The following is a 20843-nucleotide window of genomic DNA, read 5'->3' on the forward strand; positions in this document are numbered from 1 at the left end:
ATGAGCTAAACACATGCTCTAGATGTAAACAAGTTGGGCACAATGCGAAAACTTGTCCAATGCAGTATTATAATACATTTGTTTTATTTTGTGCAATAACTCAGGCGTCAAGCATTATAACTTAGCTGTCATATTAATCGACGAGACCTTTCGTTTTCTGCTTTCAGATTATGCATTGTGATAACTCAGCCACAAAGCATTATAACTCAGCCATCATATGAATCGACGAGACCTTTCGTTTTCCCGTAAATACTATAACTCAGCCGTCAAGTAATATAAATTAACTGTTTGCTTTCAGATTATTTATTGTGATAACTCTACCACAAAATATTATAACTCAGCCATCATATGAATCGACGAGACTTTTCATCTTTCCGTAAATATTATAACTCAGCCGTTAAGTTTTTTTTTCGGGTTGTGACGTGGAAAATCGAAAATGATGTGTATTTTAATTTGCTGATGTGTATTTTTTTAATCAAAATTGAAAAACTAAACCCAATGGATAACTTGTAATTACACCCAGTGCACTAAACATCTAAGCAATTTTTAGAAGATTGTTAGATATGAGGAATAAACCAACTTTTGGATATCATTTGAGTAATTTTTTTTTCTTTTTTGTCATCATTGAAACGACAAGGCCCGATTCATAGTCAAACCCTACTGCACGGGGTAACGCGACTTAGTGGAGTCAAACTCCGGTGGGTTCGGTTGCAGAGGTGGTGCTGTAACCACTTGAGTAAAGACATTTCCCCGAATAATTTTTTCTTTATATATCAAATTTAGTTTTTTTCGTCAAATAAACCTTATATTAATCTAATAAATCATCATACAAATTTTTCACCATCATAAATCTGATATATATCAGATTTAGTTATTTACCAAATTCACAATTTAACCATACCCAAAAAAAATGAAACAAGAAATTATCTTTGTATCAACCCAAGAATATTAATAATATCCTTAACAAAATTAAGATCTAGAAAATATAAATGATGCATAGCATGAATTTTCAATGAATGAATGAAGTTACCCTCAATTTTCTTCGTTATTTTTTTTCACAAGTGTTTAGAACCAAATGGAGCTTGAATAAAGTATTAATATATACATTTTTTATTCTTAAATCAAGTAAAAATATAAACCAATATAATTAAATTATTTTCAATTTGATGTTGGGAGCTTTTGTGTATAAAATAGATTTTGTTTTAAATTATGTCGAGTTACAATATAATTAATATTTAAGTTTAACTTTTGGATCGTTGATTAAAAGATGAGTCTAATTTTGTGCCATCATCTTAAAATTGAAAAAAGAAACTAAAACATTATTTTTCCAAAAAGAATTTGTGTGTATTGCAATCGTTCATCGAAGGCTTTTTTTGCATGCACTTACTTCTTTAAAGGCTTTTCGAATGCTTCCATCATCTTGCAGAAATTGTCAAATTTTTCGTAATTGTTCTCTTTAAATCATCATGTAGAAATCATAGTTGATGGTTAACGTTGCATTTTCTTTAGAAGATAAACAAACAAATGTGTGTGGTTTTAGGAAATTTCATTCCACAATCAATTCTTGACGAATCAATCTATAAAAAATCTTAGTGTTTTAGTTTTTTTTTTCATTCCAAAATCAAACTTATGAACATGAAATCTTTCAGACGAAGCATTTATAATGAATTTGGTCTTCCATCCAGATCATACATAGTACTAGTCCTTTAAAATTTATAGGTTACTAGGATTTTGAAAATTTATGGTAGTCCGATCAGACTTCTCTAATTCGATCCCAAATAATATGCTATATGTTGGTAGACTAAACGGTTATATTTTTTTATACTTTTACCCTTTTGCTAAACGGTTAGCGTCATGGATTTGCCCCGACAGTTCTTCATGATTCGTTTTGAGGTTGAGGAAGAGTACTTAGCGGCGTTGACAGGTGGTTCATGGAGGATCTTTGGTAACTATTTGATGGTGCAAGACTGGTCTTCGAGCTTTGATCCATTGAGAGATGATATCGTGACGACGCCGGTGTGGGTACGTCTAACGAATATCCCGTATAACTATTATCACAGGGCGATACTTATGAGCATTGCCCGCGGTCTAGGGAAGCCGTTGAGGGTGGACATCACTACTTTGTCGTTTGAGAGGGCAAGATTTGCTAGAATTTGTGTGGAGGTTAACCTCTCACGACCATTGAAAGGAACGGTGTTGATTAATGGTGAACGTTATTTTGTCTCTTATGAGGGATTGTCAAACATTTGTTCGTCGTGTGGAATCTATGGTCATCTAGTCCATGCATGTCTCCTGCGACAGTCTGACACGGTGACGGAGATGGGTATGGTAGTTTCTGATCAGGTGGGTGAGAAGGGGACGAGCTCAGTAGTCCCACAAACTGACGGTTTCACGGAGGTCCGGCGAACGACGACGGGGGTCGGCCTGATGGTGTTTGCCGCGGGAGAAACGAGCGGAAATCCGGAACGTAATCTGCAGGATATTACCAGGAGGCAAGATTTGGAAACATCTAACCGTTTTGGAAGGTTAGAGGATCTACCATTATCACAGGATTTAAGGGAGAATCCCATAAGTGTCGGAGTGAATAAGGAGAACCAAATTCCCTCGAATCTTTGTTTAAATGTGGGTCGTGCGCCTCAAGCAAAAGATCTGCGTTCTGGTGGACCGTCTAATAAGGGAAAAGGAAATAAGCATTTTGGGCCTAAGGCTTCAAAGCCTGTTATGAAGCAAGTAGCCAAAAATAATGGGCCGAAACAGAAACAAATGTTTGCCCAGCGCTGACGCTGGTGGTACTCACATAACGAAGAAGGAAGCTAATGGGTATGATCAGATGGCTTCAGTTCTTCATTTATCAAAGAAATAATAGTACTGTTTTTATAAGAAAATGCGTCTGCTGATGATATGAATCTTGCATTATTCATCACCATATATATATTGTTACGGATTACTAGTACTGTTTTTATAAGAAAATGCGTCTGCTGATGATATGAATCTTGCATTATTCATCACCATATATATATTGTTACGGATTACTGACGGATTTAAGATTAAAACTCTTAATTTTATAATTTTTAGTGACAAATATGTATATAATATGTATTTTATACTAACCACGAAATCATTTGTGAAAATAAACATCTATATGATTAAATTAGAGAGAAAAAATAATTTCAAAGACAAATGGCAAATACTTACTCAGCCACAAAGCATTATAACTCAGCCATCATATGAATCGACGAGACCTTTCGTTTTCCCGTAAATACTATAACTCAGCCGTCAAGTAATATAAATTAACTGTTTGCTTTCAGATTATTTATTGTGATAACTCTACCACAAAACATTATAACTCAGCCGTCATATGAATCGACGAGACCTTTCATCTTTCCGTAAATATTATAACTCAGCCGTTAAGTTTTTTTTCGGGTTGTGACGTGGAAAATCGAAAATGATGTGTATTTTAATTTGCTGATGTGTATTTTTTTAATCAAAATTGAAAAACTAAACCCAATGGGTAACTTGTAATTACACCCAGTGCACTAAACATCTAAGCAATTTTTAGAACATTGTTAGATATGAGAAATAAACCAACTTTTGGATATCATTTGAGTAATTTTTTTTTCTTTTTTGTCATCATTGAAACGACAAGGCCCGATTCATAGTCAAACCCTACTGCGCGGGGTAACGCGACTTAGTGGAGTCGAATTCCGGTGGGTTCGGTCGCAGAGGTGGTGCTGTAACCACTTGAGTAAAGACATTTCCCCGAATAATTTTTTCTTTATATATCAAATTTAGTTTTTTTCGTCAAATAAACCTTATATTAATCTAATAAATCATCATACAAATTTTTCACCATCATAAATCTGATATATATCAGATTTAGTTATTTACCAAATTCACAATTTAACCATACCCAAAAAAATGAAACAAGAAATTATCTTTGTATCAACCCAAGAATATTAATAATATCCTTAACAAAATTAAGATCTAGAAAATATAAATGATGCATAGCATGAATTTTCAATGAATGAATGAAGTTACCCTCAATTTTCTTCGTTATTTTTTTTCACAAGTGTTTAGAACCAAATGGAGCTTGAATAAAGTATTAATATATACATTTTTTATTCTTAAATCAAGTAAAAATATAAACCAATATAATTAAATTATTTTCAATTTGATGTTGGGAGCTTTTGTGTATAAAATAGATTTTGTTTTAAATTATGTCGAGTTACAATATAATTAATATTTAAGTTTAACTTTTGGATCGTTGATTAAAAGATGAGTCTAATTTTGTGCCATCATCTTAAAATTGAAAAAAGAAACTAAAACATTATTTTTCCAAAAAGAATTTGTGTGTATTGCAATCGTATCATCGAAGGCTTTTTTTGCATGCACTTACTTCTTTAAAGGCTTTTCGAATGCTTCCATCATCTTGCAGAAATTGTCAAATTTTTCGTAATTGTTCTCTTTAAATCATCATGTAGAAATCATAGTTGATGGTTAACGTTGCATTTTCTTTAGAAGATAAACAAACAAATGTGTGTGGTTTTAGGAAATTTCATTCCACAATCAATTCTTGACGAACCAATCTATAAAAAATCTTAGTGTTTTAGTTTTTTTTTTCATTCCAAAATCAAACTTATGATCATGAAATCTTTCAGACGAAGCATTTATAATGAATTTGGTCTTCCATCCAGATCATACATAGTACTAGTCCTTTAAAATTTATAGGTTACTAGGATTTTGAAAATTTATGGTAGTCCGATCAGACTTCTCTAATTCGATCCCAAATAATATGCTATATGTTGGTAGACTAAACGGTTATATTTTTTTTATACTTTTACCCTTTTGCTAAACGGTTAGCGTCATGGATTTGCCCCGACAGTTCTTCATGATTCGTTTTGAGGTTGAGGAAGAGTACTTAGCGGCGTTGACAGGTGGTTCATGGAGGATCTTTGGTAACTATTTGATGGTGCAAGACTGGTCTTCGAGCTTTGATCCATTGAGAGATGATATCGTGACGACGCCGGTGTGGGTACGTCTAACGAATATCCCGTATAACTATTATCACAGGGCGATACTTATGAGCATTGCCCGCGGTCTAGGGAAGCCGTTGAGGGTGGACATCACTACTTTGTCGTTTGAGAGGGCAAGATTTGCTAGAATTTGTGTGGAGGTTAACCTCTCACGACCATTGAAAGGAACGGTGTTGATTAATGGTGAACGTTATTTTGTCTCTTATGAGGGATTGTCAAACATTTGTTCGTCGTGTGGAATCTATGGTCATCTAGTCCATGCATGTCTCCTGCGACAGTCTGACACGGTGACGGAGATGGGTATGGTAGTTTCTGATCAGGTGGGTGAGAAGGGGACGAGCTCAGTAGTCCCACAAACTGACGGTTTCACGGAGGTCCGGCGAAGGGGCCGGCAAACGACGACGGGGGTCGGCCTGATGGTGTTTGCCGCGGGAGAAACGAGCGGAAATCTGGAACGTAATCTGCAGGATATTACCAGGAGGCAAGATTTGGAAACATCTAACCGTTTTGGAAGGTTAGAGGATCTACCATTATCACAGGATTTAAGGGAGAATCCCATAAGTGTCGGAGTGAATAAGGAGAACCAAATTCCCTCGAATCTTTGTTTAAATGTGGGTCGTGCGCCTCAAGCAAAAGATCTGCGTTCTGGTGGACCGTCTAATAAGGGAAAAGGAAATAAGCATTTTGGGCCTAAGGCTTCAAAGCCTGTTATGAAGCAAGTAGCCAAAAATAATGGGCCGAAACAGAAACAAATGTTTGCCCAGACACTACAAGAAAACAGCTTAGATCTGACAGGCATATCTGTCAGATAGCCGTCGGAAACACGCATTACCGACCAAAAACTGACAGAAATGTCCGTCGGATCTAGATTGTCGGAAAAATTATTCTGTCAGAAATCCGTCAGAAATTACTGACGGATTTTAGACAGAAGTTTAACCGACGGATTTCTGACAGAAATTCTACCAACGAATTTCTGACAGTCGTTTTACTGACGAATTTCTGACGGCTAACGATTCGTAAATTTCTCATTATACCGACAGAATTACCGACAGATTATATATATAATATTAAAAAAAAATTAAAATTTTAGAAAAATAAAATTAGCATAATTATACAATTTTAATTAAATACTAAAAATATTTATTATCTAAATGCTTAAATATTTAAATTCAGAAGTTTAAAACTTTGAGAAAATATATTCTAAAAACCCAAAACAAGAAATTGTTAAAAAACACTAAAAATTGTTCCAAAAAATAACAATATATACTTAACAATATCAAAAATTCATAATATACAATATATACTTAACTGAAAATAAATAAAATGTATAAAATAAATACTAACAATATTAGAAACCATTGTAAAAAACAAACAAAATATATCAAAAATTATAAAATGTATAAAAATTTTATACCCATCCCTAAAAAAACTAAACAAATTCATCAAATCCAATTAATCAAAACCAAATCATCAAATCCAATAAAACCCAATTCTAACAAATCTAACACACATCTCTTACAAACTAATTCATCAAATCAATAACACCCAAATAGAACAAACTATCAAACCTAACAAATCTATCTTATTCCTAAGAAATCTAAGAGAACTAAGCAAAAATTTTAAACACATAAAAAGAGAACTTATCTTATAAGAAGTTGGAGAGAGTGGTAGGAGAGACTAGCCATATTGGAAGGAAGTAATCTATGGAGGTCAGCCATGGAGAGAGGATTTGAGAAAGATTTTTGGAAAAGTAAAAACAATATGGGGAGAAGAAGATGAAGTGCTTTGGTAATATCAACGGTACTGACGGAATAACTGATGGATGTCTTAATTTTTTCATTTCCCGCGTCCCAAAAATTTGACTTTATTTAGCTCGCGGGCAAAAAATTTGATATCCGTCGGTTTTCCGTCAGTTATTTCCGACAGATTACCGACAGATACCAAAATTTTGTCAATATTATATTTGTCGGATTACTGACGGATTACTGACGGATTTAAGATTAAAACTCTTAATTTCATAATTTTTATTGACAAATATGTATATAATATGTATTATATACTAACCACGAAATCATTTGTGAAAATAAACATCTATATAATTAAATTAGAGAGAAAAAATAATTTCAAAGACAAATGGCAAATACTTACCCATAATCCCCATAATATGTAATACCACACCATAAGTCTTTTAAGTAAACAACTTATTTTTCTATAAAAACACAAATTTTGAAGAATGTTGTTTAAAACAAGATTACTTAGGCATTGAAAACTCATCTTTTATACATTGCTTATAAAATAATGCATTATGGAGCTAAGTTAGAAAGATTTTACACTATCCACATATAAACCGTCAGTAATCCGTCGGTTATTACTGACGGATTACCGACGGATCGAAAAAAACAGACCAAATTTTGACACACCCGACGAAAAGTTAATATCCGTCAGTTTTCCATCGGTTATTTCTGACAGATTACCGACAGATCAAAAATCACCGACCCAAATTTGACACACGCGAAGAAAATTATATATCCGTCAGTAATCCGTCAGAAAAACTAACGGATTACTGACGGATTTTGTCGGTCAGTAAATTTCTGACGAACAACCGACAAACTAATCTCCTGTCAGATATTCGTCGGTAAGCCGTCGGTAATTACCGACAGATTAGTGCCGTCAGTAATTTCCGTCAGTAATCGCCTTGTTTTCTTGTAGTGAGAAGCCCAGTAAAGGTTTGGTCTTCGGACTAACCAAAGGGGAGGAGTTGCTGTATTCGACTGGTAAACGGTTGCGAGTGGAGTCGGACTGTTTGGGTCGATCGGGAGGAGTGTATTCCGGTAAGAGTGGAGATCCGTTGAGTGGACAAGTTGTAAGCGGAAACCAAATGAGTGGGCAGGTTTCAAGTGGTGAGTACATGCTTCCTGTGCCCCCTCGTCCCGATCAAGCGGAGGAAATGGTTGGAGAGATTACGGAGCGGCGGATAGGGCCGGTGAGTGATGAAGCTCGAGGGGGGGAGCAATGATACGTTGCCCCGATAGTTGTGAAGGTTTGTCTGCAAATTCTAATGAATTGTCTATTATGGAACTGTCGGGGGGCAAATAAACCCGCTTTTAGGAGAGCAATCCGATACCTAATGAAGAAATTCAAAATGGATATCCTTGCTTTATTTGAAACGCATGCTGGAGGAGAGAATGCTAGTCGAATTTGTTGTGGTTTGGGATTTGAAAATTCGTTTAGGGTTGATGCTGTTGGGCAGAGTGGGGGTCTTTGGTTACTTTGGCGGTCTGATAATGTTGAAGTCACGGTTATTGAGTCGTCCGAACAATATATAGTGGCGACAATACAAAATGGAGATGAGTTGTTGAACCTGGTTGTTGTCTACACGGCACCATCGGTAAGCAGAAGATCAGGTTTATGGGATAAGCTGCGAGAGGTTATTGAAGCTTTAGAAGGTCCTATAGTGGTTGGTGGAGACTTTAACACTATAGTCCGCATTGATGAGAGGTCAGGAGGGAATGGAAGATTATCTCCTGATTCCTTGGAGTTTGGAGATTGGATCCAAAGGTTATCTTTGATTGACATGGGGTTTCTAGGCAATAAGTTTACTTGGCAGAGAGGAAGAACTGAGAATAACTTTATTGCGAAGAGGTTGGATAGAGTATTGTGTTGTGCTCACTCTAGGTTGAAGTGGCAGGATGCTAGTGTGACACACTTACCCTTTCTAGCGTCGGATCATGCTCCGCTATATCTACAACTATGTCCTGATGTGGTGAGAGATGCTAGTCGACGGCCCTTTCGGTTTGAAGCGGCGTGGCTGAAGCATCCTAGCTTTAAAGACCTTTTGGTTGCATCATGGGATGTTCAACTAAAAACACCAGAGGCCTTGAAAGAATTACAGGTTACTCTTAAAAAGTGGAATCGTGATGTTTTTGGAGATGTTTAGAAGAGGAAGGATATGTTAATAAATAAGATTAAGGTGATCCAGGATAGGTTGGAGGTCACGTAGACAGATGAGATGTTACGTGAGGAAGAGGATATGTTGAAAGAGTTTGAAGAGGTTCTTGAACAGGAGGAGATGATTTGGTTCCAGAAGTCTCGAGACAAGTGGATTGTACACGGAGATCGTAATACAACCTACTTTCATACTGCTACGGTTATAAGAAGAAGGAGAAATCGTATAGAGATGCTGAAAAATGAGAATAATGTCTGGGTTACGGGTGCTTCAGAGCTGGAGGATATCGCGGTGAGTTACTTTCAGCGGTTGTACTCTATGAATGATGTTCCTATAGTGGTTGCTAGTCTACCACGAGATGGTTTTGTGAGCTTGACGAGAGTGGAGAAGGAGTGTCTTAATAGACCTTTCTCTGAGTCTGAAGTGGAAGCAGCGACTAGAGCCATGGGAGGATACAAAGCCCCAGGTCCGGATGGCTATCAGCCCATTTTCTTCCAAAGTTGTTGGGGAGAGGTTGGTGACTCAGTGGTGAAGTTTGCTTTGGAGTTTTTTAGCTCAGGTCAGTTACCACCTCATATAAACGATGCTTTGGTAGTGTTGATACCAAAAGTGTCTAAGCCGGAAACAATTAATCAGTTTCGTCCCATTAGTCTATGTACTGTCTTGTTTAAGATTATTACAAAGACAATGGTGATACGACTTAAGGGGGTTATCTCGAAGCTTATTGGTCCAGCTCAGTCTAGCTTCATCCCGGGGAGGTTAAGCAGTGATAATATTGTCTTGGTTCAAGAAGCGGTCCACTCGATGCGTAAGAAGAAAGGGCGTAAGGGTTGGATGCTTTTGAAGCTAGACTTGGAGAAAGCTATGATCGAATCAGGTGGGACTTCCTCGAGGATACCTTGATAGCGGCTGGTTTTGAGGATTGTTAGGTTCAATGGGTGCTTAGGTGTGTGCGGGACCCTTCAATGACGATTCTTTGGAATGGTGAGAAGACTGAAGCCTTCACACCAGCTCGAGGTTTACGACAGGGGGATCCCCTGTCCCCCTACCTCTTTGTGTTGTGCCTTGAGAGGCTTTGTCACATGATTGATAAGTCAATCATACTGGGGGAGTGAAAACCTATTGCTTTGTCACGAGGGGGTCCGAAATTGTCCCACATTTGTTTTGCGGATGATTTGATACTATTTGCTGAGGCTTCGGTATCGCAAGTGCGTGTTATTCGACGAGTCTTGGAGAAGTTTTGTGTTGCATCGGGTCAGCAGGTTAGCTTGGAGAAATCCAAGATCTTTTTCTCTGATAATGTTTCGAGGGAGCTGGGGAAACAGATGAGTGATGAGAGCGGGATTAAAGCAACTGTGGACCTAGGGAAGTATTTGGGTATGCCAGTCTTACAGAAGAGAATCAATAAAGATACTTTTGGCGAGGTCCTTCAAAAAGTTACATCACGGTTAGCAGGATGGAAGGGAAGACTGTTGAGTATGGCGGGAAGACTCACTCTAACTAAGTCGGTCCTCTCGTCCATCCCAGTTCATACGATGAGTACGATTCTGTTACCTAAGTCAGTGCTGGATGGGTTGGATAAGGTGTCGAGGAACTTTTTGTGGGGTAGTACACCAGAAAAGAGGAAGCAGCACTTAGTTGCATGGGATAGAGTTTGTTTGCCTCGCTGTGAGGGAGGGTTGGGGATACGCGCTTCTCAACATATGAACAAAGCTCTTCTTGCAAAATTGGGATGGCGTCTGTTGGGGGATCAAGTTAGTCTCTGGGCCAGTGTTCTGAGAAGCAAATACAAGGTAGGAGGAATTCAAGAGACTGGTTGGATATTTGCTAAGAAACCGGGTTCTTCGACTTTGCGAAGTTTACGGGTTGGTTTGCGTGATGTGGTTTGCCAAGGGTATCGATGGGTGCTGCGAAATGGTAGAGACATCCGTTTTTGGGAGGATAAATGGTTATCAGAGCATCCTTTGAAGGATTGTGTGGTTACATCATTACCAGAAAGATGGAACACGATTAAAGTGAAAGACTTATGGAGTGATGAATCCGGTTGGTTATTGGAGTGTATACTACCATATGTCGAGAACCATACACGTTTGGAACTGTCTGCAATAGTGCTTGATAATGTTACTGGAGCTAAAGACCGGCTGTCTTGGAGTGGTACAGCTGATGGGAGATTCTCTGTAAAGTCTGCTTATGCCTTATTAACCTCAACTCGGGCACCCCAGCCAAATATGACAGATTTCTACGCAAAGGTATGGAGGGTGATGGTTCCAGAGCGAGTGAGGATTTTTATTTGGTTGGTGTCCCAGCAAGCCATCATGACCAATCAGGAGAGGTATAGACGGCATCTGGGAGACACGAATATTTTCCTTATCTGTAAAGGGGGCGAGGAGTCCATAATTCATATTTTGAGGGACTGTCCGGCAATGTCTGGTGTTTGGTCTCGTCTTGTACCAACTCGGCAGCGTCAGGTCTTTTTCATACTTCATTGTTTGGCTGGTTGTACAACAATTTGACTAATACAGGGGCTGCTGCGGAGTCGTCTTGGTCCACACTTTTTGCTATAGGTGTCTGGTGGGGATGGAAATAGAGATGTGGGAACATATTTGGTACTAACAGTAAATGCAGGGATCAGGTAAAGTTCATCCGGATATGGCGAGGGAGGTTGGTCAAGCTAATCGGGTGGTTTGTGATCAACCGCATACAGCGGAAGGGGTGGTAAGGATGGTTGCATGGCAGGCGCCGACTGAGGGATGGATTAAGTTGAATACTGACGGAGCATCTCGTGGTAATCCGGGATCTGCAACGGCGGGTGGTGTCTTGCGGGATCATGCAGGTCGGTGGTATGGTGGTTTTGTGCTGAATATTGGCGTCTGTTCAGCCCAATTAGCAGAACTATGGGGCGTATATTATGGACTTTACATAGCATGGGGGAAGAATGTTCGAAGGTTGGAGGTTGAGGTGGATTCGAAATTGGTGGTGGAGTTCTTAAGGATAGGGATCAGTGACACTCATCCCCTGTCTTTCCTGGTACGCCTGTGCCATGGTTTTTTATCTAGGGACTGGATAGTCCGTGTTACACATGTGTATAGAGAGGCGAACCGTCTTGCCGACGCGCTAGCCATCTATGCTTTTACATTGCCTTTAGGTTTTCAAATGTTGGAGTTAGCTCCGGATGATATGGCCTTGTTAGTTGAGGAGGATGCTCGAGGGATTTCGATCCCAAGATACATTCGTTTGTAATTGTTCAGTTTCTTTAAATAAATAACACGGAGATCTTTTTCTCCCTATCCCTTACAAAAAAAAACGGTTAGATTTTTTCCCTTTTGCTAAACAGTTACATTTTTGTGGGGTTGAAGAAATTTGTTACTTTAAACATTAAATTGGCGCAAACATTCATACAATCAATAGAATGCCTGTCTGGTTGTAATATTTTTTCAAGAAACAAAATAAGTTCATTGACACCTTAGCTTTGTTTTAGGGAAGTTTAAACTAGCGTTGTTCTCTACTAAAGCAACAATTGTAACAACACTTTATTAAGCAACGATAGTGTTAAACTTTTTTTTTCATGTATTGAGTGGTTCATGTATATGTATACTATAACATTTTTGTGATATAATAAAATTGATTTTCCATTTAAAAAAACAACGGAAATTAGTCTTCATTAACGAACAATGTTGAGTGCCTGCATCAATAAACATCATCTAGTAAGCATAGAATTAAGACTAATTTAGTCAGAAATTTTAGAAACCTAATCGAGAAGAATAACTTAAGATCTTGTCAAGTTTTATAGATATCCACACTCCGGTTGACTTTAGCTTAGGAGGACCTTGACCCATGTTGACTCTCTTCAACAGTTTGTTGCAACACTTCCTTGGAAAAGTGTATAGCATCTTCACTAGTTAAGCGAGTATCTCTTTCAGAATGACTTGGATTAAAGAAGGCTGAAGTCTCACTACTATCTTCAAGAGCATCTGGAACCGTTGTTGCTTGTGCAAGCAAGAAAGGATTAGCTGGAACTTCCATAGCCTCTAGATTCCCCTCTAACATTTCAATGACTTTTATCATCGGTGGACGATCAGATGGATTCATCTGAATACACCATAGAGCAACCAATACCAATTTCTTTGCAATTTTCTCTTCTTCATCGGTCATACCATCTCCAAAAATCCTTGCGGTTTCTCCCCTCTCAAAATCTTTATAGACCCAATCTGGAAAGTACATTGAACTATTGTTGGATCCAGAATATTCAACCCTTTCTATATTCTTTGCTCCAATCATCTCGAGAACGACCATACCAAAACTATAAACATCTGACTTGTGCGAAACTGCTCCAAAGTTCTTGGAAAACATTTCAGGGGAAATGTATCCAAAGGTCCCTCTCATGTGTAACATCGATATGATGCTCTCCTTGTTTTTGCAGAGTTTAGCAAGACCAAAATCTGAAATTTTAGGGCAAAGATTTTCGTCCATGAGTATGTTCTGCGGCTTTATGTCGAAATGCACAATCCTTGTGACACAACGATTGTGCAAATACTCTAGCCCACGAGAGACACCTATCGCAATGTCATATAATTTTTCCCAATCTTTCTTGGTTGACATATTCTCAGAAACAAACTTGTCGAGGGATCCACTCGGCATGAACTCGTAGATAATAGCTCTCTTGTTCCTTTCGTAGCAGAATCCAAGCAGAGAAACAATATTGACATGAGATGTTCTACTCATGCTAGCTACTTCGTTTATGAACTCTTCTCCATTCCCTTCTGTTTCCTTCAAGATCTTCACTGCAATATCTCGACCGCTATCGGGTAACTTTCCTTTGTAGACAGTTCCAAATCCTCCTTTCCCGAGAACATGCGCAAATGAGTTTGTCATCTTCTTGACTCTTGTATAACTATATCGTTTCAACATTACAACTGCTTCAACATTCTGGTCATTCCAATCACTCTTTCTCTCATTGTTTTTTCTGACTATTACTACGACGAAAATTGTGATCATTATGGTTAAAGCTGCTGCTGAGACTCCTGGAATAAGATAATAAAGAAGAATAAAAATCCAGGTGTTTTTGTATATATACAAGGGTACGTACAATCAGATGGATTGAGCGAGATATTGTACCAAGTATGAGTTTTAACTTCCATGATGATTTTTCTGCAATGGAAAAATAATCAAACAAGAAGTCTTCTTAAGAAAAAAGAAACATGAGATATATTGGTATGAAAAGGTAAATATAATAAACTTACGTTTTGTTCCTCCATTTGTTTCCTTGGAGGATTGAGACGCTGAGCTTATGGTGTTGCTATCCAACAAGTGACATTTATTACATACATATCACTATATCAGTTTATAAGAAATACATTTGAAGTCTCTAAAATGTTTTAAAAACTGATAGGCGTTAATCAAACATAAGATTTTGCTTAGCACCTCGAATATTTAAGCGGCAGTCTAAGGACTGATTAGTTTCCTAAACTACCAAAAAGGTTTTGTTAACTGACTAATAACGAAATTTACCAACCTTGAAAAATGTAACTATTTTTTGACAACTTAAGGATAGATGGACAATTAGACAACTATGCAACCAAATTTTAGAATAATATTTCTATAGCATTGGATCACATACTATGATACTAACATGGTTGTGATCGGAGTATGGCATCAACTCATTAGCAAGATAAGTTAGATTGGGTTAACACAACAATTAAACACCAAACGTAATTCGCATTTGTAAATTTGTAATTATATATATATATACATATATATATATATATATATATATATATCACGAGAATAAATGGTCAAAACTAAAGCTGTGTGATGTCTAACGACCCTTCTATCGTCTTTGAGAAGATAGAAAATGACTAGAGGGAAGGTGATTACGGAAACTTACTTGGTGGTGTTCGAAGTAATCAGCGGGCAAAAGGTGATGATGTAGTTAGCTGAGTTTGAGCATCTGACGGTGCTGTTTCTATCGTCATAAGCATAGCTATAAGCGAGTGGACACTCGTTCTTGAAATTCTTCGAATAAAGCGTCGGTTGGCATGTTTCAGGTGTGCCGTGCTCACCGTAACAGCAGAACTCCGGCAACTTGAATTTGTCACAAGCGTTCATGCAAGCGATGGGATGTTCCTTGTTGGAGCTTCCCATCACCCTAAGCTCTGACGGACACGTCTTGTTTAGGTTGACCACGCAACCAACGTTGCTGCATGTCCGGCCACTCCGTCTCCCTGAAAGCTGTGGGACCACAACCAAGGGAAGGTTGTAACCGTCCGCGACAGTTACGTCATAGTAGTCTTCACCGTTTGGACCGTCGAGGGTAAAATCGATTAGAGTCGTCGGAGGCGATGCTCCGGCTCCCGAGCACTCGATTTTTCCGGAGCCGCAGTCTCCCGTGGCACAAGAGAAATTCCCTGTTGAGCTGGTGGAGCAGTGGGATCTACCCCACAAACGACCTGTCCATGACGATGGCACATTGATGACACGCGACTCCCCTTTCTTGAGGGTGAAGCCGGTGGTGGGAGAAACCATAGTAGCCATGGTTAGGATTCCTGGCCAGACAGTGTAATCGCATGTGTTCTCTATAGTAAAGTTTCTCGACATTACTCCTACGATTGATAAGAAAATTAACAATGAAGAAAAAAAATCATCAAATAGTGATTAAACACCAAAATTGTAATCTGGAATAATAGTAACGGCTGTACCTGACACGAATAAATGTGAAACAAGGAGGAACATTAATGGGAACCTTCCAACCATTGGCTCGAAGAAGAAGTTATATGACTACCCTTTGTCCTCTGCAGTGATCAGAGTATCAGACTGTAGATTTTAATTTGTTAATATGTCAATGCTATGTTAATAAAGTTGTTTTCCATTTAAATTTCTACGAGTAATTAATTTTCATTGCAAGTCAACGGAAAAAGATATATAATCCAATGCAACATGAAACTCATGTATTGGATAATAACAAGCTAGCTAAAACACATCCAGTAAAACATAATTTGTTGACATGAGGACATTACATCATTGTCTCAATAATTCAGTTCATATTTGGTTCACCTTTTAAAGCGTCTCTGTTTTGACCAAATGTGACTCCAGTATAGAACTTGACTCAAATCTGTGTGGCCTGCGATTGAAAAAAAAAAACACTGAAATTAGAAGCTGCATGCGTTATGGGAACGAACAGCAAGAAAATCTATTGACTCTAGAAAAATATTGAAGAGAATTAATAAGGATTAGAGTACTCACGCTAAGAAACGGCCGTAGCAGTTTACTGAATGAACCAGAGATCCCCAAGTCAACGCACTGATTCTGTCGATTTGAATCCGCCAATAACAGTGAGACTTCAACGATTACAGCTTAATGACTCAATTATTGCTTAATTGATCTCAGATCGATTCTCTAATACATACTACTCAGAGTTGACGACACCTATGTAAAAAAACACTTTCCCTTTTCATTCGTTCTTTTTTTTTTTTTGGTATGGATCATATCGAAATTTTTTGTTTGTTTATTCGTCTTCGTTTATGTCTCTACACTAGCGCGTTTTCGCCTTTGTTTATTTCAAGGGAAAATGTCACGAAAACCCACTTTGAGTGTGAGTTGTATCACAAAAACCCACTTTCCACTCATGGTATACTTTCCCAAGTTTTTTGCTTATTTGTCCACACATTTTAGACGATTTTGCCCCTCTCCTCTTTCTCTCCTTCTTTTCTCTCTTTTTCTCTTCTTTTTTTGTTGTTAACACTTTAACAAAGTAAAATATATTTATTTATTATCATAAAACAAATTTTCTATTTATTTATATAAAATATATTATGATTATATATTTTCTACATTTTAAGATACATATTGCTATATTTTTTTATGAATTTTTAGATTATACAGTATCCATCAGTCGTTGAACATTTGTTCAATTATAAGTGGATAATCAATTGCAGTATTGTTAATAGATAGTTACTTGTGTTTATTCATACAAAATATACATACATAAATTTGGTCAGATCTTTATCCATAGCATATTATCCATAACACAACATAGACCAAATAAGTACAAAACCCTTTAATTCTAAATTTTAAATCCTAGAACATAAACCCTTGAACCTAAAACCAAAACTATTCACTTTAAAAAAAAATAAACAAAGTTTAGTGGATAGAAAAACTATGGATAGGTCTCCATGGATTTACAAAGCATATCTAGACATTAAGCTGAAGAATAGCAGTTGAATGGTGGGTATGGATGTGATCATGTGGATATTTTTTTGTGGATACCAATGTAGACAGACCAAAGAATCATCATACAACATCCACACAATTAAATCCATAGACACCATGAGCTCCTTGCTTCATATTTTGTGTTGGTCCAGAAGCATATACACTCATAAGTGGTTAATAAACAAAATAAAAATTAACAACATTGATTTATTTAGAACATTGAATATCAATCATGTGGATTAGTAGTTATGGATACTTATCTTATAATATCTTGCTCATTCTTTACATGAGCAGAACTTTGTCCAAGATAAATTAGCCACATAGATTTCTTTTAGCTAAATGTTTTTGTACTATTTTTCAGCTAGAAGTAAGTATATTATAACTTAGAAGTGTCACTAGAAGCATACTACACAATAAACATGGTCATTATTAATCTCAAAGCCTATCCACCAAATTCTGACCACGTGGACGAGCAATCCAGATGAAATTTATTGACAAGTTTGTTGCATGTTCAAACATCACTATAGTTTAGCCACTTAGATGTCTTTTAGCCAAATGTTTTTGTACTATTTTTAAGCTAGAATTAGAGATATTAGAACTTAGAAGTGTCACTAGAAGCATACTACACAACAAACATGGTCATTATTAATCTCTAAGCCTATCCACCAAACTCTGACCACGTGGACAAGCAATCCAAATGAAATTTATTGACAAGTTTGTTGCATGTTCAAACATCACCATAGTTTAAGGTTTAGACTTTAGATGGTATATAGATTCAATGTCTATGTTTTGAGTTCAAGTTGTATTGTCTAAGGTTCAAGGTGTAGGATTTAGGGGTTAAGGTTAAAAGTTTAGGTTTAGGTATGTGGATGATGTGTCTATATTTTTAATTCATGGTTTAGGATTTAGGGTTCAAGGTGTATGGTTTAGGGTTTAGGATTTAAGATTTAGGGTATAAGGTTAACTTTTTTTGTTTGTCAACAACTAAAGTTACTAAACTTAAAATTTAGTATGTTTATCACCAACTAAAGTTACTAAACTTAAAATTTAGTAATGAAAATGAAAAATCAATGTTAAAGAAAAAAAATATTAGAAAAGAAAGAGAAAAGTTAGAGAGAGAGATGAGAAGGAAAAAAAAAGTAGAAAGAGAAGGTTAGTTTAGTTAGAGGGTGTAAGTTGTAATTTGACATAAAAAAGTATAGGGATAGTAGAAAGTGGGTGTAAGTGTCAATACTTTAGGAGAAAGTGGGTGTGAGTGTCATTTTCATTTATTTCAATACTTATTCTTTTTCTATTATCTTCAATCCCTTGTTTCTTTTATGCGCTTAAATCATATAAAAACACATGTGTTCATATGTTTTACTGACTTGAAACAATGTATATAAGAAAGGGCGGATCTAGAAATTTTTTTTAAGGGGGTCAAAATATTAAATAAAAATTTATTATGTCCAAAATATTAATATTATTGAAAAAAAATTCTATAAATTATAAGGGTTTTACTTATTTATTTTTAAAATAAAAATCAAGCAGTGTAAAAAGACAGAGAACAAAAATGTAGTATGTAGGACTTGAACACTTGTTGAGAAGGGAATTGAGGGGTTAATTGGAGTACTTTAACCAATTGTGCCGAAATCTCCATTTTGAAACTACCTTACAAATTTTGTTTTTAATATTTATCCGGGGTCATCTGACTCCTTCCTCTACACGTGGGTCCGCCATTGTATATAAGATAAGAACTATCTGAAATGGATGTCGGATATCCACCTAAACACTAACATATAAATATACACGATATTTGCTTTCTTTTTTAATTAACCGGGACGAAGAAGAAGAGAGATAGAACTAGAGAGATAAAAGTAGATAACCGGGTTAACTCCCGGTTTGATATAGTTAATAAAAAATCGAAAGTTTTATATTAAAAATTATTAATTAATTAGATAACTGGGATAAAATTGGAATTTTGATTATGTTGAAAAATCGTAGGTATGAAAATAACAATGCTTATTATTTTGGGTTTTAAATGACATGTTTTTATTATTTGGTGTATTTTTATTCCATTCCAAAACAATTGGGTATTAAACGTCCAAATTAATGGGATATTGTTTATAATCATATCCCACATGTTTAGAGAAATCATATCGTATATATTAAATCATAGGAGATATCATATCATTGTATTTATGTCTTAGGATTCTGTATCAGCTTATATAAGCTATGTAAGACCATCATTACTCATCGTTACTTTCCCCAATTTCTCTTATTAAAAATAAATAAAAATATATAGAACAGAGAAAAAAAGAGAAAACGTTGTTTCAATTACTCTGGCTAGAAACATTACTCTTTCTTTTTCTACAGCTGTCAGTTTATTATTAGTAATATATTAAAATATTAATTTTTCTTTTGTTGAGTAACGTATCAGCGTTCTACCACTGGTGATGCTCTAATCGCCTTAATGCAATATATCAGGATATTCACTCCATCTAGTCTTCCTCCTCTGTCCATTTCATGGTATCAGAGCCTGAGACACATTTATAAACATATATTTTGTTTTCCTCGATTGTTCTCCGATGGCTGCCGAACAAGTGACCCCGACCCGACCGAACCCGACCCCGGCTGTTACAGAGGTTCGCCGCACGATCTCTCCATACGATCTGACAGCCGCTGACAATCCTGGAGCGATGATCCCATCCACTGCTACAAGGTACGAACTACGATGAATGGGCTTGTGGCATGAAGACGACATTGTTGTCTCGCAAGAAGTTTGGTTTCCTTGATGGCACCATTGCTCGACCGACTGAGGGATCACCAGATCTCGAAGACTGGTGGACAATTCAGGCGCTCCTTGTGTCATGGATCAAGATGTCCATTGATCCGGTTTACGTTTGAATATCTCTCACCGGGATGTTGCGAAAGATCTATGGGATCATCTCAAGAAACGGTTTTCTGTCATGAATGGTCCTAAGCTTCAACAAATTAAAGCGGAGTTAGCCTGTTGCAAACAGAGAGGTCTCGCCATTGAAGCATATTTTGGTAAACTGAGTCGCATTTGGGATAGTATGGCTACCTACCGTCTTCTCCGTGTTTGTAAGTGCGGTAAGTGTGAGTGTTACCTTGGGGAGGTTCAAGAGAAATACAGTGAAGATGACAAGGTGCACTAATTTCTTTTTGGTCTTGATGATACCTCGTTTCGCACCGTCCGATCGAGTTGGATCTCTCGAGTTCCACTACAACCGATGGAGGAGGTGAATAACATTGTCCGCCAAGAGGAAGACCTCGTGCGGAATGGAACTCTCCACCGTGATGACCAACAAGAGATTACCGCTTTTGTTGCTCAGACCAAACCGGTCTTTCGTCGGGATAACAAAGACAAAACTTTGTTTTGTAAGCATTGCAATCGTCCTGGTCATCCTTCCAAGAATTGCTATGGAGTGATTGGTTATCCTGAGTGGTGGGGTGGTCGTCCTCGGTCTCGTACGTCTTCTGGTCGAGGTTGTGGCGTGTATCCTTCGGGTGCTCAAGGACGTGGTCGTAGCGGTCTCTCCTATGCTAATGTTGTGCATGTCACTGCAACTCCACTCATTGAAACTGCGAATCATGTGATCACTGATAAAGACAAGGATGCGGTGGCTAGACTCAATAACACTCAATGGCAAACACTC

The 20843-nt window shown here is 37.2% G+C and overlaps 4 protein-coding genes across 5 annotated transcripts; 3 read left to right on the plus strand and 1 right to left on the minus strand.

Moving 5' to 3' along the window:
• Positions 1-1854: 1854 nt before the first annotated feature.
• Positions 1855-2781, plus strand: LOC147932996 (uncharacterized). Its single transcript, XM_087477247.1, has one exon. It carries the CDS (start codon positions 1855-1857, stop codon positions 2779-2781), a length of 927 nt encoding a protein of 308 aa, XP_087333373.1.
• Positions 2782-4864: 2083 nt separating this feature from the next.
• On the plus strand, positions 4865-8049 carry LOC147932997 (uncharacterized). Its single transcript, XM_087477248.1, has 2 exons — positions 4865-5787; positions 7743-8049. Exons 1-2 carry the CDS (start codon positions 4865-4867, stop codon positions 8047-8049), a joined length of 1230 nt encoding a protein of 409 aa, XP_087333374.1.
• Positions 8050-8175: 126 nt separating this feature from the next.
• LOC104734083 (uncharacterized) lies at positions 8176-8970 on the plus strand. The gene has a single exon (XM_010453588.2). The coding sequence runs from the start codon at positions 8176-8178 to the stop codon at positions 8968-8970; it is 795 nt and encodes a 264-aa protein (XP_010451890.2).
• Positions 8971-12590: 3620 nt separating this feature from the next.
• Positions 12591-16506, minus strand: LOC104733028 (PR5-like receptor kinase). Of its 2 annotated transcripts, none has more exons than XM_010452643.3 (7): positions 16219-16506; positions 16030-16096; positions 15675-15767; positions 14864-15578; positions 14220-14275; positions 14095-14127; positions 12591-14000 (listed from the first exon to the last, which is right to left on the minus strand). In XM_010452643.3, exons 3-7 carry the CDS (start codon positions 15727-15729, stop codon positions 12796-12798), a joined length of 2064 nt encoding a protein of 687 aa, XP_010450945.2. In that variant the 5' UTR covers positions 15730-15767; positions 16030-16096; positions 16219-16506; the 3' UTR covers positions 12591-12795. The 2 variants fall into 2 exon arrangements, with proteins under 2 accessions (XP_010450945.2, XP_010450946.2); XM_010452644.3 differs by having other exon boundaries at positions 15675-15789; positions 16219-16504.
• Positions 16507-20843: the final 4337 nt, after the last annotated feature.

Source organism: Camelina sativa, chromosome 12 (genome assembly GCF_030686135.1).
Source record: "Camelina sativa cultivar CO46 ecotype springtype chromosome 12, ASM3068613v1".
In the NCBI taxonomy this organism is placed as follows: Eukaryota; Viridiplantae; Streptophyta; class Magnoliopsida; order Brassicales; family Brassicaceae; genus Camelina; species Camelina sativa.